The sequence below is a fragment of the Lagenorhynchus albirostris genome, chromosome 11, assembly GCF_949774975.1.
Source record: "Lagenorhynchus albirostris chromosome 11, mLagAlb1.1, whole genome shotgun sequence".
Lineage (NCBI taxonomy): Eukaryota > Metazoa > Chordata > Mammalia > Artiodactyla > Delphinidae > Lagenorhynchus > Lagenorhynchus albirostris.
Window position 1 is genome coordinate 1002378 of NC_083105.1, and position 21279 is coordinate 1023656.

At 56.5% G+C, this 21279-nt stretch overlaps 1 protein-coding gene across 1 annotated transcript; it reads left to right on the plus strand.

Moving 5' to 3' along the window:
- The first annotated feature begins 1740 nt into the window (after positions 1-1740).
- MLC1 (modulator of VRAC current 1) lies at positions 1741-19334 on the plus strand. The gene is made up of 12 exons (XM_060165071.1): positions 1741-1785; positions 3129-3182; positions 3425-3526; positions 9003-9101; positions 9335-9337; positions 9471-9542; positions 10375-10491; positions 12432-12488; positions 13123-13245; positions 13891-13893; positions 17597-17746; positions 19260-19334. The coding sequence occupies exons 1-12, from the start codon at positions 1756-1758 to the stop codon at positions 19332-19334; spliced, it is 885 nt and encodes a 294-aa protein (XP_060021054.1). The 5' UTR covers positions 1741-1755.
- Positions 19335-21279: the final 1945 nt, after the last annotated feature.

The window sequence follows — 21279 nt, forward strand, 5'->3', positions numbered from 1 at the left end:
GGTGAGTGCAGCGCTGCGGCCGCTAATGTCAGCCTTTGCCCCCCGGCAGCGCCATGGCCCGGGAGGAGCTGGGCTACGACCGGATGCCCCCACTGGAGCGCGGGCGGCCGGATGCGGGGAGCTACGCCCCGGACACCAAGCCCAGTGACCTTCAGCTGTCTTCCAGGCTGCCCCCGTGCTTCAGCCACAAGACGTGGGTCTTCTCCGTGCTGATGGGGGTGAGCAGCTCCGCGCCAGGCCCACGGAGACACCGTCCCCTCCGGGGTCCGCTGCCTGGGTGCTGTTCCCAGATGGCCCGGGGAGGAGCAGCCCCGGGCTACTTCTGCCTCTGAGAGACTCACGGGTGCCGATGTGCTTGTTCGCTCTGCTCTTTGAGTTATTTTCCTCAGCTGGTGAGGCTCTGTCCTGCTGGCCCTGCTGGCCTCTGGGCCGTGGCGGCTCTGTGTCCTGGCAGGGGTCGGACAGCCCAGGGCCCACGCTAAGCCTGCCGGCTCATGTGTTGTACCAGGGCGGCCTCCACGACCCTCACCTCCTGGGGGTCTGCAGTGGTGGGGAGGAGGGGCCACGCTCGCAGGAGGGGCCTCTGGGGGGTGGACAGCAGGACGGCGTCCTGACGCAGGAGCCCAGGGCCATGGGACCAGGGAAGGCTGAGGGGCCAGGGGACAGGGCCAGCAGGGAGGAGAGGGCAGGCCTGAGGGGACCTTGCCTGGGGTCCCGGGACGTCTCCCTTCCGATATGCTTGGATAAGCACTTGGACGACAGAAGAAGCCCTTTTGGCCCAAGCGGGCGCGGTCACCTGGGCTGGCCACTGGACGCACCTCTCTGTGGGCAGGAGCTCGGGGGTCAGCGTGCCAAGGGCCGGGGTCCAGGATCCGGGCTGGGGTCTTGCCTCTCCCTGGGTCCCGGGCTCTGTGGGCCAGCCCCGCGGCACCCTGGTGGTCCTGCCCACCCTCTCCCCAGCCGCTACCCTGTGCCACTGAGACGGGAACTCCCACTGTGTGGGTCGAAGAGGTCACTCCTCCCTCCAGCCCCCGGGTGGGCGGTGGGCGGTGGGCGGCTGGTCAGCCTCCTCTCACTCCCAGGTCCTGGACTCTGTTGCCCGCAGCATCCGGTGGCCACAGCCCTTGATCCCGCTGCCCTCTTCTCCCTGAGGGGTGCGCCTTGGCCTCCCCCACCCCCCGGGCCCGCGGGCCCCAGTGCCCCCATTCCATGGGGTGCGCACGGCCCTCTGCCCACACCCGGGTCTGAGTGACCTTATACCAGTGACTTCGACCCCGTGACCTCACCCTGTGCAGTGAGTTTCCATCTCTGGTGCCTTGAGCAGGATGGGGTTGTGTGCTTGGCTCTGTGCCTGGACCTGGGGGGCCCCGAGGCCCCTGACATTGCACATGTGGGGTGAAGGCGTTTTCTGGGGAGTGGAGCTGCCATTTCTTGCTTTGAATTTTGACAGAGTCTCCTGTCCCCCAAATAAGTGTAGATGCCCATAACCTGCCCTGGGGGAGGGTGGGCGGCTGCCGTCCTGCAGGGAGGAGGTCTGGCGGGATCCAGGCGGGGATGTCGGTGTTGCACAGAGTTAAGCTGTGGTCAGAGGGCTAGTTGCTCAGCCTCCGCGTCTCCAGGCCTGACTGTGTCGTCGCTCAGCCTCCGCGTCTCCAGGCCTGTGTCGTCACCCGAATGTGTGCTGCTGTCTTGCAGAGCTGCCTGCTTGTGACCTCGGGCTTTTCCCTCTACCTGGGAAACGTGTTTCCTTTGGAGATGGATTACCTGCGCTGTGCTGCAGGTTCAGTGAGTAGCAGCCCTGTGCTAGCACTGATGTCTGAGGTTATGCACCTGGGTGTTTCGCTCTGAGATTTACCCGTCGCTGTCACCCGCTCCTCATTCAAACTCTCTTCCTATACTTTGCCTTCGAATAGCATCTGTTGCTTTGGAAAATGATCTATGAGGCAAGTCTATCTTACCCCACAGACTCCAGAGCAAGAACCGGCACTTTGATTTCCAACACGCAGGGGCATGCTGCCCCGGCTGCCCCATGAGCCGGCAGGGAAGCCCCTCTGTGATTTGGGGGCCACACCTCACCCCTCCCCGAAGCTTGTACCTGCTTCTGGACTCAGAGCCGAGGCCTGGGGAGCCGCCAGTCCTCATGGGGAGACGACCAGTGACTCCCACCAGCTCAAGCACAGGGCACATCCCCTGGGGTTTGGGGGGCCCTCTCGCCCATCTGCTCTCCTGTTCCAGCCCTGTCAGCATGCCCAAAAGTCTGAAAACACAAGACAGATGCAGCTGCCCTTACCGTGTACCCCCTGCCACAGGTTGCCCAGCCTCCACTCCCTTAGAAGAAAACCCCTTGAAAGAATTTGACCCGTTTCCTGCCCTTCTCTCTGGAACCTTCTAGGTGGCCCTTTGCTCACCACCGGAGCAGCCCTCGTTGGGGGTCACAGGGACCTCTGACCTCTGACTCAGATGTCTCCAGAGCCATGCTGACCTAGGCTGATGTCCCAGCAAAATCTTCGGTTACGTCCTTCACCCCCAGGGGTGACGGGCTAGGGAGACCAGTCGGGTGGTCCCACTGGGTCCTCCGTCGGTGCCCAGCCCCCATCCGACCCTTGTTGGGCTCGCCCCCCGCCCCCAGATCCCACTGCAGGGTCTGGGCGGGGAGGTCCCGTTGCTGCAAGAGCGACACCGGCACGGCCCACGGGACCCAGGCTGGCCCCCCAACTCCGCCCCGCCCTGAGCCCAGGCTGGCCCTCTCCCTTGTCCTCGGCTCCAGGGACGCAGTGGGGACCTCTGACGAGGACCCCGGGGGCTCTGGGGCCCTGAGCATTTCTGCTCATTCACACGCAGATGGTTTCCCCTTTCTGCGTGACTCTTACCAAGACGCGCCTGGTCTCAGGCCACAGGAAGCTACATCTGCTTCTAAGCGCGTCCAGCTAGGACAGTCTTCATTTCGGTGTCTTTTTCATCATCAGAACAATTAAAACTCTTCCCAGAATTATTATTTTGAAAGACCCAGCACCCTTCAGCGTCGAGAGAGACCACTGCGTCTGATGGAGGGGGACATGTCTCGGGCCATGTGGGTTTTCAGGACACAGAGTGACCAGCAGGGACGCTCACCTGCTCTCTCTTTTCAGTGCATCCCCTCAGCCATAGTGAGCTTTGCTGTCTGGAGGAGAAACGTCAGCGCGGTGAGTCCAGCCTTCTGTCCGCACCCTCTGCAGCCCTGCACCCGCGCCGTGGGGCTTCCTTCAACCCCCCTCCCTCTGCCCCCAGGAGGGCGGAGGGGCCTGAGCTCGCAGGCATCCCCCCAGCTGACTCTAGGTGCCCCATCCTTGGGATGGGTGATGAATGCCCAGTTATGTGGTTGAATGTCACTCGGTTTCTTTCCTCACACAAAGGAGAACGAAACCCCTCCTGTCTTGTTTTCCAGATTCCCAACTTCCAGATACTGTTTGTGTCCACGTTTGCTGTCACCACGACGTGTTTGATCTGGTTTGGATGCAAACTTGTACTGAACCCGTCAGCAGTAGATGTGAGTCCCTGGAAAGCCATGTGGGTCCTCCTGGGGTCACAGGAGCCGAGGGCTCTGGTCCCACTGGGTCTGCTGAGCCCTGTGGGCTCGGAGCTGGCGTTAGTGAGCTATCTGCTGGGTAGTTACACCGGAGATGTGTATCGTAGCTCTTGAGTTTGAGAATTTCATTTAGGGTTCCGAAGAAAAGAATTGTCTTTAACGCTTTCACTGATTTCAGTGGACGAATTCACTGATTTTTGTATCTCTTTCACAACAGTTCTTAAACATTAACAGTAATGTAATAACATCTTTCATCAGATCTGCGATACTGCTGACGTAAGTTGCCCTGTTACTTTATGTTCCGTTAAGAAAAATGGAAGAGTCTTATCATTTAAATTACAATGCAGCAGAAAAAACATCTCTAGGAAACAGGACCTGATCAGAGATACCTCTGCTCTGTGTTCAACACGTTTTCTTTAAGATTGGGAAGAGGATGTGGTGGCCCGAGGACATCTCAGCCAGGTGTGTTAGGGCGTGCAGTCTGGACAGACACGCGGATCTGAAAGGAGCACCTGTGCTGCCATCTGCAGAAGAGACGATTTTCTCCTTTCTTGACATTCGCATGATTAAGCGCACGTGGCATGGTTGCTGGATGTGAAAATCAATGTAAAACAGTTGTTTGTGCTAGAAACAGAGGTTTTGGAAATGCTGCTTAATTACAGGCGCCACTTTGTAGAGTCCCGGGGCTCGCCTAACAAAACGTCCGGGGCTCTTATAGGAAATCAGAAAGCCTCGCCGAGAATTACGACGCTTCTTTACCAAAGAAACCCTACGCAGAAGTGGGCGCCTGTCCCGTGGGTCCAGAGCAAGTGCGCCTGCAGGCAGGGCCCAGCAGGCTTACGTGGTGACCAAGGGCTGGGGCGGAGACCCCTTGAAGAACATGCTTGGGGACTCACCCGCACCCCACAGCCGTCCCAGCAGGACAGGAGAGCCGCCCCTGACCAGTCGGCCCAGGCAGCCCCACGTGCGCGGCCGCAGCCCCGGCCCGGAGCACAGCCGTGACCGACCTGGGGGGCCCTGCCCCTGGCCCGCCCACCACGAAGCCGCGGCCAGTCGTCCCGCAGACACAAGGAGCACACTCCGTACGGAAGGGGACGCGTTCTCTTGGAGCGGCCGGCCGGTCCCAGGGTACATGAGGAGCCTTGGGAGAAAGTGAAGGGCAGCAGGGGACCACGCGGGCGCTCACCAGCAGGAAGCCACAGCGCCAACGCGCAGCTCAGAGGAGCCACACTCGTAATCAGAGGAGGTCAATGAAAGCCACAGGAGATGCCGTTTCCAGCGTCGGGACGGGCAGGAGCCCAGGGTGGTTCCCTCACGTCCGACAGCTCCTACGCGCTGCTGCAGGCTCTGTGGAAAAGTCTGGAATTTGCAGGTCCTTTCTGAAGAAGTACATACACTGGGGAGCCCCATGGCACTCCTGGAGAGACACGCATGCATGTGACCAGGCGGTGTGTTCCTAGCAGCCCTGGGGATCGTGGCAAAAACTCCAAACCAAAACAGATAATCCAACGTCCATTACCTAGGGTGGTGCCCCCCAGGTGCACAAAATGGATGAAGAAATTGTGAAAGATGCATGAAGCTTCATGCTCACAGCCTCCTCCTACTGGGGGCCTCCCCGCATGAAGCTGCATGCTCACAGCCTCCTCCTACTGGGGGCCTCCCCGCATGAAGCTGCATGCTCACAGCCTCCTCCTACTGGGGGCCTCCCCGCATGAAGCTGCATGCTCACAGCCTCCTCCTACTGGGGGCCTCCCCGCATGAAGCTGCATGCTCACAGCCTCCTCCTACTGGGGGCCTCCCCGCATGAAGCTGCATGCTCACAGCCTCCTCCTACTGGGGGCCTCCCCGCATGAAGCTGCATGCTCACAGCCTCCTCCTACTGGGGGCCTCCCCTGGAGCTGGACCCGCATCGTCCCCCAGCCCAGGCCCCAGCGCCAGAGCCCGCCGTTAGCCACACCCTCAGGCTCCTGCCACCTCGAAGGTCCAGCCAGGTCATGTGCAGGACACGAAGCTCGGACACCTAAACACGTGGAAGGACCCCGGGACCACGATGTCAGGACCACCGGTGTCCAAACACAAGGTCACAAATGGTGAAACGGGAAACTGCAGCGTGAGGCCGCTCAGGAAAGGGGCTGCTCCCCTCCCCTGTCTCCCTGTGGAGCCGGGCGCTGGACTTGAGCCTCCGCCCTGGGGACAGCCACGCAGGGCTTCGCTGCAGAGTCTCTGCTCCCTCTTTCCCACCTGCCATCCCTGCCTGGGCTGCTGCATGTCCGCCGTGGGCCTCGCTTTCTTTAGGGAAGGATCCAGCTCCACGGCCTCCGACGCTCCCCTTCCACAACTGGGCCGACGTGGGCACATGCCTTTGGGGTCCTCGTAGGCCGGGGAGGGGTGTGAGTCCACCTGGATTCAGCTAAGCCCAGGACACACCCTCACCGCCAGCGGGAGGCTGCCAGGTCCCATAGCCTTTCCCGCACTTGGCGTCCCCAACAGCCCCCGTTTTCCCGCCTGGTGACAGTGGCTTGCTGTTACCTCCGGTCACACTCTCTGATCACTAGTACTTTTGAGCCCCTCCTCCTGGGTGTTTGCCCTCTTGGGCTTCCTTCCCGTCCTGGGCTTGTCCTAAATCAGGGGTCTCTTCCTGTGAGCCGCAGCACTTGCTGTCACACCGTGTGTCAAGTTCCCCCGCGAGCTGCTCGACGCCACGCTTTGTATTGTGGCTTTGTGACTCCAGTTGTCTTCCTTCTTCAAAGCTGACAGCTCCTATTTCAAATATATTTCAGGATAAGTTTACTGAGTTCCTCAAAAAATACAGCTGGGATTCTATTACGATTCCTTGATGTTTACGGAGTAGTTTTGTGAGAAGTGACATCTTTATTCCGTGGAGTCATCCCACTGAGAGCATAGACCGTCTCTACTTACTCATATCATCTCTGTCCTTTGTTAGGGTTGGAAAGTTCTGAGTATTCTTGGTTAGATAATCCCTAGATGATTCACAGATGTGTTGCTAGTATGAATGGTGTCTTATTTATTAAATTATATTTTTAGATGGCTTATTGCTAGTGCAGAGAGAGGCTACTGATTTTCATTTTTTCTTTATTTTGAAATATTTGAGACTGGAAGGAATTTGCACAAATAGTACAGAGCATTCCTGCGTATCCTTCATCCAGTTTTGCCCAATGAGAGCGTCTTACATGGTCAAATCAGGAGACTGACATTGGCACATGTTAACTTAGACCTTATTCATATTGTACTGGTTTTTAAAAAAGGATTTTTATAAGTGGACTTTGTGTCTGGAAGCTTTGCTGGACTCGTATGCTCCGAGTTTTCTGTAGGTTATGTTGGTTTCTCTATGTAGGTCACCCTATTGTCTGCAAATAACGACAGTTTAAACGCTCCTGTTCAGTCTAACCCTGTTGTTCCTTTTGCTCTATCGCTTTGGCCAGGACTTCTGCTACCGTGGGGCTCTCTGGCTTATTCCTGATTTTAAATAGGTTGTATCTAAAGAGTTTCCAATACGTTTTTTTTTTTTTTTAATTTAATTTTGGCTGCTTTGGGTCTTTGTTGCTACTCGTGGGCTTCTCATTGCAGTGGCTTCTCTTGCTGTGGAGCACGGGCTCTAGGTGCGCAGGCTTCAGTAGTTGTGGCTCGTGGGCTTTAGAGTGCAGGCTCAGTAGTTGTGGCGCATGGGCTTAGTTGCTCTGCGGCATGTGGGATCTTCCTGGACCAGGGATCGAACCTGTGTCCCCTGCATTGGCAGGTGGATTCTTAACCACTGCGCCACCAGGGAAGTCCCCTTTGTCCAGTTTTAGAACCAGGGTTATACTGGTCTCATAAAATGAACGAGGCAGCTCTCATCTCTCTTCTGTTTTTTGTAAAACCTTGATATGATAAGAAGTCGCTGCTTCTAGAAATTATGGTAGAGCTCACCTGTACAATCCTCTCCATCGGGGCTGTTGGTGAGGGGTGGTCTTTCATTATTAGTGTTAAAGTTTTCTGTCTCTTCTTGTGTCAAATTTTGGGTTTTATATTTTTATCAAAAGTTTATCTATATCGTGCAGGTTTTCGAAATTATTAGTTTACAGTTGTTCATCTTGCTCACCATTTTTAATTCAAGCCAAATATTTTAGTTATTTCTCCTTTTCATTCTGAAATGTAATTTATATCTCTATTGTATCTCTTAGTAGTCTTTTCGAAGAACTGGCTTTGCTCTGTTAACCTCACTTTGTATTTCTGGTTGTCAGTCTCTGCCTAGAACCCTGATGAAACAGACATGTGGAATTATCTTAAAAGGTCACCCATTTATTATTGGTTTCTAGTATCACTACATTGGGGTCAGAATGTACAACCTATAATGTATTGATTGTTCAGAATTTACCAGGGTTTGTTTTGTGGCCTAATAGATGGTCAATTTTTGTTAGTGTTACACAAATGCTACAAAAGAATGAAAATTCTGTTTTATTTTGCATGTACAATTCTGTAGATCCAACTTATTAGTTGCATTTGTTTTTAAATGTAGAATTTTTAAAAATCATCATTGAGGGTATAGTGAGGCCAAGAGATCAGGAGACGACTGCCACTGCAAAGATAGTTTATCACAGATCCCAAGAGGAGGGGGCCCCAGGGCCGGTCAGGAGGGAGAGGGGACACGTGGGCAGGAGCCTTCACTGGGTTTCCGCAGGGAGAGATGTGAGGCAGGGTGAGCAGGCTCAGACCTGCCAGCGTGAATAATCTCGGTGGGCTCAGGGCGGAGGGGCTGCCCAGGTGATTGGGGCAGGTGGCGGGAGAGGCCCATAGAGGCTCTCGATTGGTTGGTTTTATTTTATTTTATTATTTTTTGGCCACGCTGCATGGGATCTTAGTTTCCCGCCCAAGGATTGAACCTGGCTACGGAAGTGAAAGTGCTGAGTCCTAACCACTGGACTGCCCGGAGATTCCCGACTGGTTGGTTTTATATCACACAGTTAAATCAACTTTGTTGGTGTATTGTCCTGTGGATTTAAACACAGGGATGGATTTCTGTAACTGCCAACAGTCAGGACGTGCATCAGCTCCGTAACCCCCAACCCCCTGGTGTTTTCTCTTTGGGACAATTATGCACAGAGCTGCTATAAACGTGGTGGTGTGAACGTAAGTTTTCATCCCTTTAGAGTAAATACCTAGGAGAGACCAAACACCAAGGAAGGTTGAGATCAGGGCAGACTACAACCCGAGGGCCAAATCCAGCCCTTGAGCCAACAATAATTTAAAACCAAAAACCCACCAACCAACCAACAAAAAGACATACGTGAGTCAGAGCTGTGTGCCTGGCATCTGGCTTTGGACAGAAAAGTTGCCGAGACTTTGAAGAGGCGTCTAAGCCCCTTCGTGGGATTGTCCACGTTTACGGAATGAAAGTGAAGAAGCCGGTTTTACAGACGCATGTGTTCTCCTTTGGCAGATCAATTTCAATCTGATTCTGCTGCTTCTGCTGGAGCTTTTCATGGCAGCCACGGTGATCATCTCTGCGCGGTCCAGCGAGGCGCACTGCAAGCAGAAGGTTGGTCCAGCCTGAGGCATGGCTGCACCGCAGACCCGGCTGCGGAGCGAGGGGCCAACGGCCCCAGGGAGGCAAACCTGGGGATGCAGCACCATCTGCTCCGTAGCCTGATCCTGACCAAGTAACATCACCCCCACCCCCCAGTAGTGTTACACGCAGAGACCAAGTCCGCCTGAAGTATCACCTTGTAAACTAGGACTTCAGCAATCAAACGCATTTTCACATGCAACGAGAAGGTCCGTGTTTGAGCTTTTGCGCCGAAGCCTGGAGATCCAGGAGCGTCTTCCAGATGCTCACGTTTCAGACCATCACCCGAGCGACGGCCTGGATGGACGGCCACCCCTGTGATGAGGTTTTGTTTCTTTTCAGGGCTCCATCTCCGAGAGCACCAACATTCTGTATGAAGTGACATTTCCTGCTCGGGTCCTGAAATCCTATTCCGTAAGAAAAGCTTTTCTTTCTCCTTATTTTATTTCACTGTGGGGGGAGTACTAGATAAATATGGTGTAGGCGTGTCCCTGGTACATGAACTGTCCTGGTTGACAGTACACCCCCTTTTACTCTCAATGTGTCCATAAATTATATGTTAATTGTGTCTTCACTCGTTTACGTCCTCTCCAAAATTTTTTAGTCTACTCGTTCTATTACTGAAAGATCTGTTAAAAACCTCCCAATCTGTGGGCATTATCAATTTGTCTTTGTAATTCTGTAGCTTTTCACCATAGAGTTTTGGAGCCTGGGTTTTTAGGTACGCGAAAGTTTAGAATTCCTTCCTTCCTTCATTTTTTTTTTTTTAATCATTACGAGCAACTTTCTGTAGTAGTGGCTTTTGCCATAGAACATATATTGTTAACTATGTCAGTTACCTCTCGGTTAATATTTTCCCAATGTATCTTCCCCTCTTCTTCCAGCTCTTCCTGTCCTTACATCTGGGCAGTTTCTGTACAGAGTGTTGGTGCCGTTTGAATTGAGCTGGTTCACTCAGAGCGCAATTCCTGACACTTTCATATTTATTTCTCCATCTTTTTGTTTCCTATTTTCTATGCCTTTTCCCACCTTCCTTTGAATTGGCAGGAGCTTCTTCCTTCCCTTTCCCACGAATTTGGGTTGGAAATATGCGTTTTCGATATCCCCTTGGAGGTTATCCTCAGTGTCTCAGCACAGGGCGCCCTGATGCTCTGCCCTGAACTCACAGGACCCTCTGCACCCCCGCCCCCTTCCAGGGACCCCGGGGAGCCTGCCCGTTCCCCTGGGTGACACTCTCTGCCCCCAGGTCATCGAGGTGATCGCCGGTGTCTCCGCCATCCTTGGAGGGGTCATCGCTCTGAACGTGGATGACGCCATCTCAGGCCCGCACCTTTCGGTGACGTTCTTTTGGATCTTAGTGGCCGTGAGTACACCCTGGGTGGCCCTCGTCAGTGTGGCCGACCTTTGAGCTCAGTTTTGGGGCAGTCAGGCTGGAAAGCAGCGGGAGGAGGGGTGGGGGTGAGGAGAGGGCGCTGGTGGGCCGAGCAAGATGCTTCCCAGGTCCTCGTGGGCCCCAGACCAGGGCGATTTGGGAACCGAGGATTAAATGAGTCGGATGTTAGCTGGTATTATTATTATGATTATTTTAAACTGGCTTGAGGATACCAGTACCTCATACAGATGTATTTTTGTAATCATGATAGTATTTACTCCCTCAGATTAGCTTTTATTTTTTTTAAATATAAATTTATTTATTTATTTTTGGCTGTGTTGCTGCGCGCAGGCTTTCTCTAGTTGCAGCGAGCAGGGGCTACTCTTTCATTGCGGTGCGCGTGCTTCTCATTGTGGTGGCTTCTCTTGCTGCGGAGCACGGGCTCTAAGTGCGGGCTTCAGTAGTTGTGGCTCACGGGCTCTAGAGCGCAGGCTCAGTAGCTGTGGCGCACGGGCTTAGTTGCTCCGCGGCATGTGGGATCTTCCTGGACCAGGGCTCGAACCCGTGTCCCCTGCATTGGCAGGCGGATTCTTATCCACTGCAGCACCGGGGACGTGGTAGCTGCTATTAGTATTTTATATTTTTTGTATTAGTTTCCCTGAAAAGTACTTGTTTTATTATTTTATAACATATAACATTCATATTGTTTTATAATACGTTTTAAAATGTAATACATTTATATTATTTTACATTGAATACGACTACCGTAAATGCCTAGCCCCGCACCTGGTGCTTGGTAAGTGCTTACTGACTACACGGTCACTGTTCTAAACATGGGCCTTTCATCCTTTTATAAGTAAGTCCGAGTTGACTTACGTAATTTAGTGTTGTTTAGCGTTTAGCTGAAATGCGGCCCAGGGAACACACGGCCCCCAGGCTTCGGCCCCCCTTGGCTGTGCTGCCGGCTGGGTGTGGGCCACACATCCGCTGGGAGCAGCTGCGATGGGCCCCTGCACACCCGAGTTTCCACGTGTCACGTGATGCCCCAAACCACAGGCTCCTGTGCTTGGTGCTCCCACACCAAGGGCCTGGGCATTTCCTTTTCCTCTGTGGGCGTGTGGATGGGTAACTGGGGCCCGGACACACCTGGGCCCAGCAGGCTGTGCTGGGCTGGGGTGGCGGACCCCTGGGCGCCTGGACCCCCAGCTGGGGGGCAGATGGATGGCAGGGGGCTGGGCCCAGCACTCAGCAACCTCGAGGAAGCCCTGTGCTCCCCTGAGCTTCCCTCTGCCCGAATCGTGTAGAACTAATTCAAGCTCCTTAAAATAAGTGGGAAAAGGCATTTATTGATTACAAAGGGACAGGAATGCTGGTCCAACGGAGGAGCCCCCAGTGGTCAAACACGGTGGGCAGGGGCGCGGTGTCTCCAGGGGCCCTGAGTCTGATAGCCCAACCGAGCCCGCCAGCGGCCAGCTGGCGCTCCCTCCAGAAATGCGGCATCGTGAAGGCGGCACCGCTGAGCGTCAGCTGAGGCCTCCCCGTCAATGAGGCCAGCGAACTGACAAGAAACATGAAGCGTGATCGTCGACTGGGTCCTGAGCTGGGGACAGACCCAGCTGGACCAGGACATCCTCGGGACAATTGCAAGTTGGAACACAGACCCTGCCTCGGACAAAGCTGCCGAGTCTGTGTTACGTTTCCCCGGCGCAGTGCTGAATCGAGACCGAGCAGTAGACACACACACGAGCATCTGGGGGTGGGTGCCGCACCTGAGAGAGCAGGTGTCGGGTTCCAGGCTGCTCTGCCTCCCTTGCACGGATCCCCGGCTCTCCTGGCGACCAGGATGGCCCGAATCAGAACGGGAGGGTACACGTTTGGGATCTGACTTGCTGGGCTCTCATCTCTGAAGCCTTTCTTTTTCCTTTTCTTAGTGTTTTCCAAGTGCCATTGCCAGTCATGTGACGGCAGAGTGTCCCAGCAGATCTCTGGTAGGTGAAGCCCGGCCGGGTTCCAGGCACCCGCGGAGCGACCTGCCGGGCTGGGCGGGGTTGGGGGCGAGCATCTGAGGGGCGTCTGCAGGCTGCGGGCTTGAGGGGGCCTTGAGACTGTCCGAGGGCTGGGCTGTCTGTGGAAGTAAGCAGAAACGGCCCATTTGGCATAAGAGTCGGGAGAGATTCCTGGGACTCAACAGAGGCGGCGCCCTGTCCGGCTGTGGATGTCGGACAGTGACAGTCGCTAAACCGGCCCAAGTGAGCTTCCGAGCTGGTGCTGAGCTCAGCCGACACCTGGGCCTGCGTGGCCTCTGGGCCAGGCATGGCTCTCCGAGGCGGGAGGGCCTTGGGAGGTCGCAGGAGCCGGTCAGAGGGCACTGGGAGGAGGCCATCAATTCCTAAGTGCTATGTTATCAACAGAGCGAATCGCGCCTAAGTCGAGAAAACTCGCGAGACACATGGTGAGCTTTGAGTTAAGGGGCAGACCGAGCACAGAGACTCAGCAGGCGCCCCAGGCTGGACGCAGACACACGCCGCTTGTAACTCCCGCTGTGTGATTGCCGGGCCGCACCCTCTGTCCAGGCAGTGGCTCCCAGACCCCGACCTCCCACTCTTGTCTGCTTCCCGCCAGGTGGAGGTGCTGATAGCCATCTGCAGCCTCGCGGCCCCGCTGCTGTTCACGGCCTCGGGGTACCTGTCCTTCAGCGTAATGAGAATCATGGATGTCTTTAAAGATTACCCGCCAGCCTTCAAGGTGGGTGTTCTTTTATTTTATTTTAAACTCTATAGAAACACGATGCCGCTGAGCAGCGCTGAGCCGCCGCCCACGTCGGGGCAGATGGCCGGAGCTGGCTTTGCGCACGGCCTGACGCGCATGGAGCTGGTTCTGCTAATTTGCTTTTCTCCGTGCACTGTGAGGCGTCTGTGCACCCTTCTCTGATGCCCGTTCTGCCCGGCACCACTCAGCTGCTTCTGTTCTTCTCTGGGCTGCTCTGCCCTGGGCACCCCCCAGACACCCCTCTTCACAGGCGCCTTACATTTTCTCGGCCCTGTTCCCATCCACTTGCATTTAAGAGTCACCGTTTGTCCAGTTTCATGAGAGACCCCATTGGTTCCTGGGTAAACTGAGGAGAGTGAGAGCCTCCCCTCTACGGGGGCTTCTCGGGGGTCCAGCGTCCTCCCCGCAGGCTCGGGCTCCGGGTGAGGTTAGTTTCAGTATCGACAGTGTTTGCCCCCAAATGTTTATCATGAGAAATTTCAAACATGTGGCAGAGTTGAAAGGTTAATGCAGTAAACACTGAGATTCCCTGGAGGTTTACGTGTGTGTCCGTGTGCGTGTTTATGCTGACGGGTGGGTGGAGCACACACATGGCCATCGTTTTCCAGAGGCATCTGAAAGCCAGTGGCAGAGGTTTGAGGTGACCCTTCGCCCTTAGATGCTCTGGCATCTCAACAGTAAGGACAGTCTCCTGCACAGCTGAAGTGGCTGACGTGCTAGGTGACAGCACATTGTCCCCTCAGACCATCCCGAGAAGATGCTTCGTGGGCTCAGGTTCTCAGAGCTATGAGGGTCGCTCAGTCTCTTTGGATCCGGGACAGTTCCCACTTCTCCCCCAGGACACTGACCTTTCGGAGTCCAGGCCAGTTGCCCGGGAGATGGTCCCACCTGTGGATCTGTTTGCAGTGGCGTCAGCGGGAGCGAGTCCAGGTGCACTGGTGTTGCCATCCTGGACGGCTTGCAGCGGCTGCCAGGGTGCCTCTCAGAGGGCAGGCGATCCCTCGCAGGACGGAAGCGCCTGTGGGCAGCACTGAGGGCTGCTCGCGGCCTGGGCCGCGGGGGAGGCCGGGGCGCTCACGCCTGCGCCTGCCCGAGAACCGCACGGAGGACGTGTGCGCGTCGTTGTCGGCAGAGCGCTGCATCCTTTGTTCTTTGACCCTCAGGTCGACCCACCCCTGGGCTCCCAGATGCCAGCACATCCTCCTATCCCGTCACACGCTTGAGATGGCCCCGGGCTCACCTGGTCCTGGTCCTGCCGTGTCTCGCCCTCGCCCCTGGAGGGGGGCCGTGTACCCATTCCTGTGGGGGCATCATTACTCCTGAGCCCTGTCAGTGGATGGAGCTGAGAAATGTATGCCCACTTAAAGATCCCTGACGTATATTGCTATTTCCAATTCAAATTTTACGTTCTAGGGTTTCTGCCCCCTTAACCTCTGTTATTTTATATTTGCATCATTTTTCTCTTAGTCCAAAAATCCTGGTAACATTGAATATAGTTACTGCTTAGATTTGCCTGACGACTCACACGTGTTCACAATTACAGGCCCCACTCTCGACCAGCAGCGCACCTGCTGGGTGAGGGACGGCTCGCTGTACGCGGAGGTACGGTCATGTGCTCTGCGAAGGCACCCCTTCTGTGAGCGGTCCTGCTACACAGTCCAGTTTAATGGCTTCTCTTTGTTTTCAGTTTTAGGCTCTGATGCTTTTTCCCCTCTTAATAGTATTTTTGAATATATAAAACTTTCACATGGTTCAAGTCAAATCATCTGAAAGGCAAATCCAGGGGAGTTGTGGTCCCATCCACGGCTTCCCTGATTCCTTCTACAGGTAACCTACAGTGCATATTATTATTTTCCTTCTTTCCTACAAAACAGGTCACTCTAACCACGCTTCTACACCTCACCTTTTTCTTTTTTTAACTTAATTTCTCCTGGGGGCTCCCGTTTTCCCTCCCACCAATGGTACGAGAGCACCTGCTTCTGCGTAGCTGGGGAGGGTCGCCACGCTGGGCTTTGTAACACAGGTGAGAGACAGAGCCTCAGGTGGGGCCGTTACGCGCATCTCTCTGAAAATGAGTGACCTCTTGTGTGCCTACAGTGCTGCATTTCCCCAGTAACCTCTGTCCGTGTCTCTTGACCATTTTCTAGTGGACTTTGAGAACGCTGCTAACGCAGGGAGCCCAGTCCTCCGTCAGACGCAGAAGATGCAAGCGGCAGCCTCAGCCTGGCAACTGTTTTCACTGCTTGTTGTGATTTTTGTCATGTGGAAACTTTGTTGTCGTCGTCATTGTTGTTTTTTTTGCGGTACGCGGGCCTCTCACAGTTGTGGCCTCTCCCGTTGCGGAGCACAGGCTCCGGACGCGCAGGCTCAGCGGCCACGGCTCACGGGCCCAGCCGCTCCGCGGCATGTGGGATCCTCCCAGACCGGGGCACGAACCCGTGTCCCCTGCATCGGCAGGTGGACTCTCAACCACTGCGCCGCCAGGGAAGCCCTGTTGTTGTTTTTACGTAGTTAAATTTGTCAATATTTTCCTTTATTGCTTCTAGATTTTTTTGTTGTTGTTGTTGTACGCGGGCCTCTCACTGTTGTGGCCTCTCCCATTGCGGAGAACAGGCTCCGGACGCGCAGCCTCAGCGGCCGTGGCCCACGGGCCCAGCCGCTCCGCGGCACGTGGGATCTTCCTGGACCGGGGCACGAACCCGCGTCCCCTGCATCGGCAGGCGGACTCTCAACGACTGCGCCACCAGGGAAGCCCTGCTTCTAGATTTTAAGTCACAATTAGAAAGGCTCGTACTTGTGTTTCCGCGGGAGTTTAGCCTGGAGTGCAGCACGAGGAGTGGGCCCCATCGGACTTTCCTCAAATGGCTCGTGGTTCAGTACTGTTTATTGAAAAGCCCACCTTTTCCTCAGTCGTCTGAGACTCTGCCTTTATCACGCACGGAGCTTCGGTCTGTTTGCGTCCGTTTCTGCCCTGACTGTCCCCCCTCGGCCGGTCTGTGCCGCCAGGTGCACCCCGGAGGTTTGCACCAGGCGTCGCCACCTGGCCTGCTCGATGCCTCGCGGCCGGCGGCCCTGCGTTTCGGGGCTGACTCACTTCTGTCGCTTGCTGGTTCTTCCTTATGAATGCTATTTATTTATGTATTCATCCATTTATTTGTTTATGGCTGCGTTGGGTCCTCGCTGTTGCACGTGGGCTTCCTCTAGCTGCGGTGAGTGGGTGCTACTCTTCATTGCGGCGCGCGGGCTTCTCATTGCCTCATTGCGGGGGCTTCTCTTGCTGTGGAGCACAGGCTCTAGGCACGCAGAGCTTCAGGAGTTGTGGCACGTGGGCTCAGTAGTTGTGGCTTGCAGGCTCTAGAGCGCAGGCTCAGTGGGTGTGGCGCACAGGCTTAGTTGCTCTGCAGCATGTGGGATCTTCTCGGACCAGGACTCGAACCCATGTCCCCTGTGTTGGCAGGCGGATTCTTAACCACTGCCACCAGGGAAGTCCCTCTATGAATTTTAGAATCACCCTGCCTGGCTCTAGATAGCCAGCCCAATGTTGCATTTTTTAAAAAACTGGACTCATGGTTAAATGTGCATATAAACTTCAGAGCTGTTGAGTCTTTTTGGTTTTTTTCTAAGTGACATTTTCTGGGCTCTTCTTTGTCTTAACGTCGCGTTGTTTTGTATTTCTGAGGCTGGAAGGACACCCCTGCAGTGTGGGGAGGGGCCAGTGCTCTGTGGATGTCCTTGCAGCCACTGGGGCTTCCTCTAGTCCTGGGCAGACCCCTCCTCACCAGCAGCCAGTGCCGCACCCTCCAGCCTCGAGACGGATCTGTCAACCGTGCCTGTGTCCCGCCGCCCCGGACCCTGCCCCCGTCTCTCGTCCGGCTCGGGGCCTCCACAGCAGACCTCCGCCCCATCTGGGCACCCTCGGCGAGGCCACGGGTGGTTTCAGTGGCTCCGCTGTGTTCACGAGTGGCTGTTGGGAGGCCTGGACGACTTGACCCGGGCAGCGGCACCATCACCCTGTCGCCCCACGAGGCGGGTCATCTTTGTGTCCCTCTGTTAAACCCAGAGCAGAAGTGATTTCCTCAACTCTCTCTCACTGAGACAGAATGTTCCTGCTCAGGCTGGTGACATAACAGGGCACAGTGGAGTGAGAGCCTGAAACCGCTCCACACAGACTGCGGCAGGGCTCACGGTCTGTGCTTCGGGGCCACGGCCTGGGAAGCCTGTGCGCTGCCTCCCTGGGCAGTGGGCCCACGCGGTGGGGCCCTGGGGGCGGCTGAGAGCCAGGAGGAGAGGCCCCGGGCTGCTCACCGCCTGTCTCCACCCCCGGCAGTCCTACGACGCGCTTCTGTTGCTGCTGATGCTGGAGCTGCTGCTGCAGGCGGGCCTCAACACGGCCACGGTCATCCAGTGTGTGCGCTTCAAGGCGGGCGCATCCTGGGACGCTGCACAGACCGGCCCGCAGGGACGCCCGGCGGGAGAGGTGAGTGGCCTCCGAGCGAGCATGGCTCCCTGTCCCGTCCCGTCCCGTCCCATCCCAGTGGGGCTGTCTTCCCAGGGCCCTGGGCAAAGCGACGCCCACCTGCGCTGACTTCTTTCAAGACCTGTTGGGTCACTTCGTATTTTTTAAAATGCCCCAGAAAAATCTTGGAAAGGTACAATACATTATACGCTTTTGAAGCCAGCCAGGCCAACACAAATCCATTTCTGGAAAGGTGTTATGGACTGAATGCTTCCAGTTCTACTCTTACAAATGTAGAAGAGAACTTGGCAAACATCTGCATGGACCACAGAGCTTTCCCTCCTGCGGCTCGTCAGGGTGCCCACTACAGACGTGGCGGCAGCGACCCCTGGCCGGCGGGCTCTGAGGGTCACGCCAGCCCCTCGGCCAGGCTCGAGGCCGCTGCACTTTCCCCAGGCCCTGCCTCTTGTCCCCACGGCTGAAAGGCTCCTCCCCGTGAGCTGCCCACTGTGGTGCTTTTCCCGGGCAAACCTGCCCACTGTCCTCCAGGTGCTCCGTGTACCTGGGAGGCTGCCGCAGGGCCCTCCCTGCAGGCGCTTCTCCCGCCCAGCCACCACCCGGGCCCGCCCCGTCTCACGTCCTGCTCTGCTGCTCTCCGGCAACACGTCCAGCGCGGCCAGCCTCCCGCCTTCGTCACCCTGTCGCCCCACGAGGCTTCTCCCGCCCTTCCCGGGGGACGCACTCCGGCGTCTGTCGTTGGCCCTTCCTCAGCCACCCTACCTGCCCCACCTCTCCCTTCGTTGCACTTCTCATATGGCGTCGTTTGGTTGTTGTTTTTACCCGGTTGTGGTCAGTCCCCAGCGGGGTTGGCTTTGTCCCTGGGTCCCACGTGAGGTCCCCCTGGTTCTGCGTCAGGACGCCAAGGTGCAGTGTCAGGCCAATGAATCCTCCCCCCATGTTCCAGAACTGCCAGTTCTGGGGGCGCAGGGGGTGCTGAACCGGGCAGCTGTCCTCCCTGTTTGGTGACCGTTGCCTCAAGCGTCCTCCCTCCTCTGTTGTCATGCCCCTGGAGATGCCTTCACAGCCTCCGGGGCCAGGTCAAGACCGCTTCTCTGTGGAGTGTCCAGCCTCTGCCCCCAGGAAGAGCTTGGAGGGACTTACCCCTGCACCCTGGTGTGTATCATTCCACAGTCAGCAGTATTTACTGAGCACCTACTGAATGCAGACGCTGCTCTGCCAGGTGCTGGGATGCAGACCCACAGGAAGAGGCCTCACAAGGCAGGGGCAGGTTCCACCCGAGCCCCCGGCTCCCCGGCTGTTGGGAGGATGCCCACTCACGGCAGCCTCCCACCCCCCATCCAGAGCCCACCCCGCAGCCCAGGCCCCGCCCCTGCGGAGGACATGTGCTCTGGGTCGTGGCCGGAGGTGCCGGGGCTCTGGACAGCAGAGTAGTGAGAGGGAACTGAGCCTCCTTCCTGCTTCCTGCCGCGTGGGTGGCCCGGGACAAATAACTCTTTGCCTGTCTCAGTCACAGGTGGCCAGAAGCCCCCTGAAGGAGTTTGACAAGGAGAAAGCGTGGAGAGCCGTCATGGTGCAAATGGCCCAGTGACTGCGCACCCCTCTTGTTAACTTAACGCACAGACTCTAGTCGTCCCTGAGCCGCGACCTTCCAACTCGCCCCTCCCCTTTCGTAGGGCAGGCTGGGCTGCAACGTGGAGTTTTCATTTCTTACGGTAGTTTAATTTTGAAATAGGCAAACGTTGACTATTTTGCGCCGACTGGGGGGCTTGGAATCAGTTCAGTGCTCCGGAGGTGGCCTAACCACAGGAGCAGTGGCACGGGGCCCCCGGGTAAGGGAGGGGCCCACGCTAGAGCTGAATTCTCCAGGCGCTGACATTTGGGCAACCACGGGTCTCTGGGTTCCCGGTCCGACCAGTGACCGGCTGCCGGTGTCTGCTCCTCCAAACCCCACCCCGCCTCCCTGCCCTGCTTTTGTAGAGCACCTACTGTCCGCAGCCAGCACACACACCTCGCTAAGCCATGCGTGGATCTCACCCATTTCGGCCCTTCTCTTCTTGGGGGCCCCGCCCGCTGACTGAGCATGGATTCCTTGACGAGGGCAGAGCTGCTTCCGCCCTGTCTCGAGAGCCCGTGGGGCTACTTCCCCCAGAACCAGGGGTGCAGGGCAGCCCCCACCCCCAATGTGCAGCCTTCCCCACGTGAAACCCACCTGCCTGCGTTTCTGCTCTCTCTCTACTTAAACCCAGTCTTTCCGGAGGGGCCCCCGTTCAGTGGCTCTGGTCCATGCACGGGTGTCCTACACGGCCAGTGGAGACCCAGCTCAGCAGCGGTCAGCCTGCACCCGTCCTGAGCCCTCTGTCAACAACACTGGGGCCAACCCCCTCCTCTGTGGCAGCTCAGTGTTCTCTGGGGTAAGGCCCTTGTCCAAGGCTCTGAAAACTGACAGCTCACATCTCCACGTCTCGGTGGCCTCCGTGTCCCGGGCGGGCCAGGAAGACGAATGCCTTGGTCAGGCCCCCAGACAAGCACGGGGGCAGCAAGGTGGCTCTCACCTGCACACAAGCAGCCCCCACCCAGCCACAGCCCACGGGGCCCCCTCCCCTTCCTGCAGCTCCCCAGCCTGGACGGGAGCCAAGGGGACAGTGCAGGTGTGGCTGATGTCTCCTGGGGGTCCAGAAAGTCTGAGTCTTAGAGCTGGAATGAGGTGCCTGGGGGCTTAACACAGGCCTGCACTTTCTTATTTCAGAGAGAGCTTGAAAAATCCACACAAATGGGGTTTTAAAAGTGTATAGTCCTGTCTCTGTCAATTTACATTTTTGTGTGACATAGTTTAATACTGCCTGAGCAATAAATGCTAACACGTCAACGTGGCCCAGGTGCCTGTTTAACTCTGGGTCTCTGGGTATTTCCGGGCCCAGGTCTGAAACAACTGAGAGGTAAAGCATAGGAGGGGGACGGGGGCGAGGGCCACCTTTTAATTTATTCATGATTTATGTTGCCCTGAGCCAGTCTGCAGTGGGGTCTGGTGGAGACGGGAAAGGCACTGGGGCCCACCCAGGGGAATGCCCACCACCCCTCATTGAGTGGGCGCAGAACCTCACTTTCGGGTTATCTTGGGTAGTTAGATGCAAAATAAAGATTTTTAAACCAAATAAAGACGACATGTAGATTTGGGAAAGTTACCAGGAGGAAAGGCACTGACGGGGTGGGCGGGTCTTTCCTACTCACCGCTCCCTCCGCAAAGATGCTGGACCAGAGACGCAGGATATCTGGGTGGGCTGGGACACTGGCCGATGCTGGGAACCCCCGGGGCGGCGGGTCAGGCCCCACAAGTGACCCTGGGGACACCAGAGCACACTCCCTGGTGGGCTGGGGGCGTTCTGCTGGGGGACATCGGATGTTAGGTGCAGAGGGAGGCCCGAGGTGTGGAACAGAAAGAGGCCCGAGGGTCCCAGGACACAGCCTGCCCTGGACAGCCCGGCTGGTTCCGCAGGGGCGGGGGCCCGGGTGTGGCCCTCGGGTCTTTATGACCT

Coding starts and splice junctions, on each gene's coding strand:
- MLC1 (XM_060165071.1), top strand. CDS start 1,756: ATGGATTACCTGCGCTGTGCTGCAGGTTCA. Junction 9,543..10,374: donor GGGTCCTGAAATCCTATTCC/GTAAGAAAAGCT, acceptor CTCTGCCCCCAG/GTCATCGAGGTGATCGCCGG. Junction 17,747..19,259: donor AGGGACGCCCGGCGGGAGAG/GTGAGTGGCCTC, acceptor TCTCAGTCACAG/GTGGCCAGAAGCCCCCTGAA.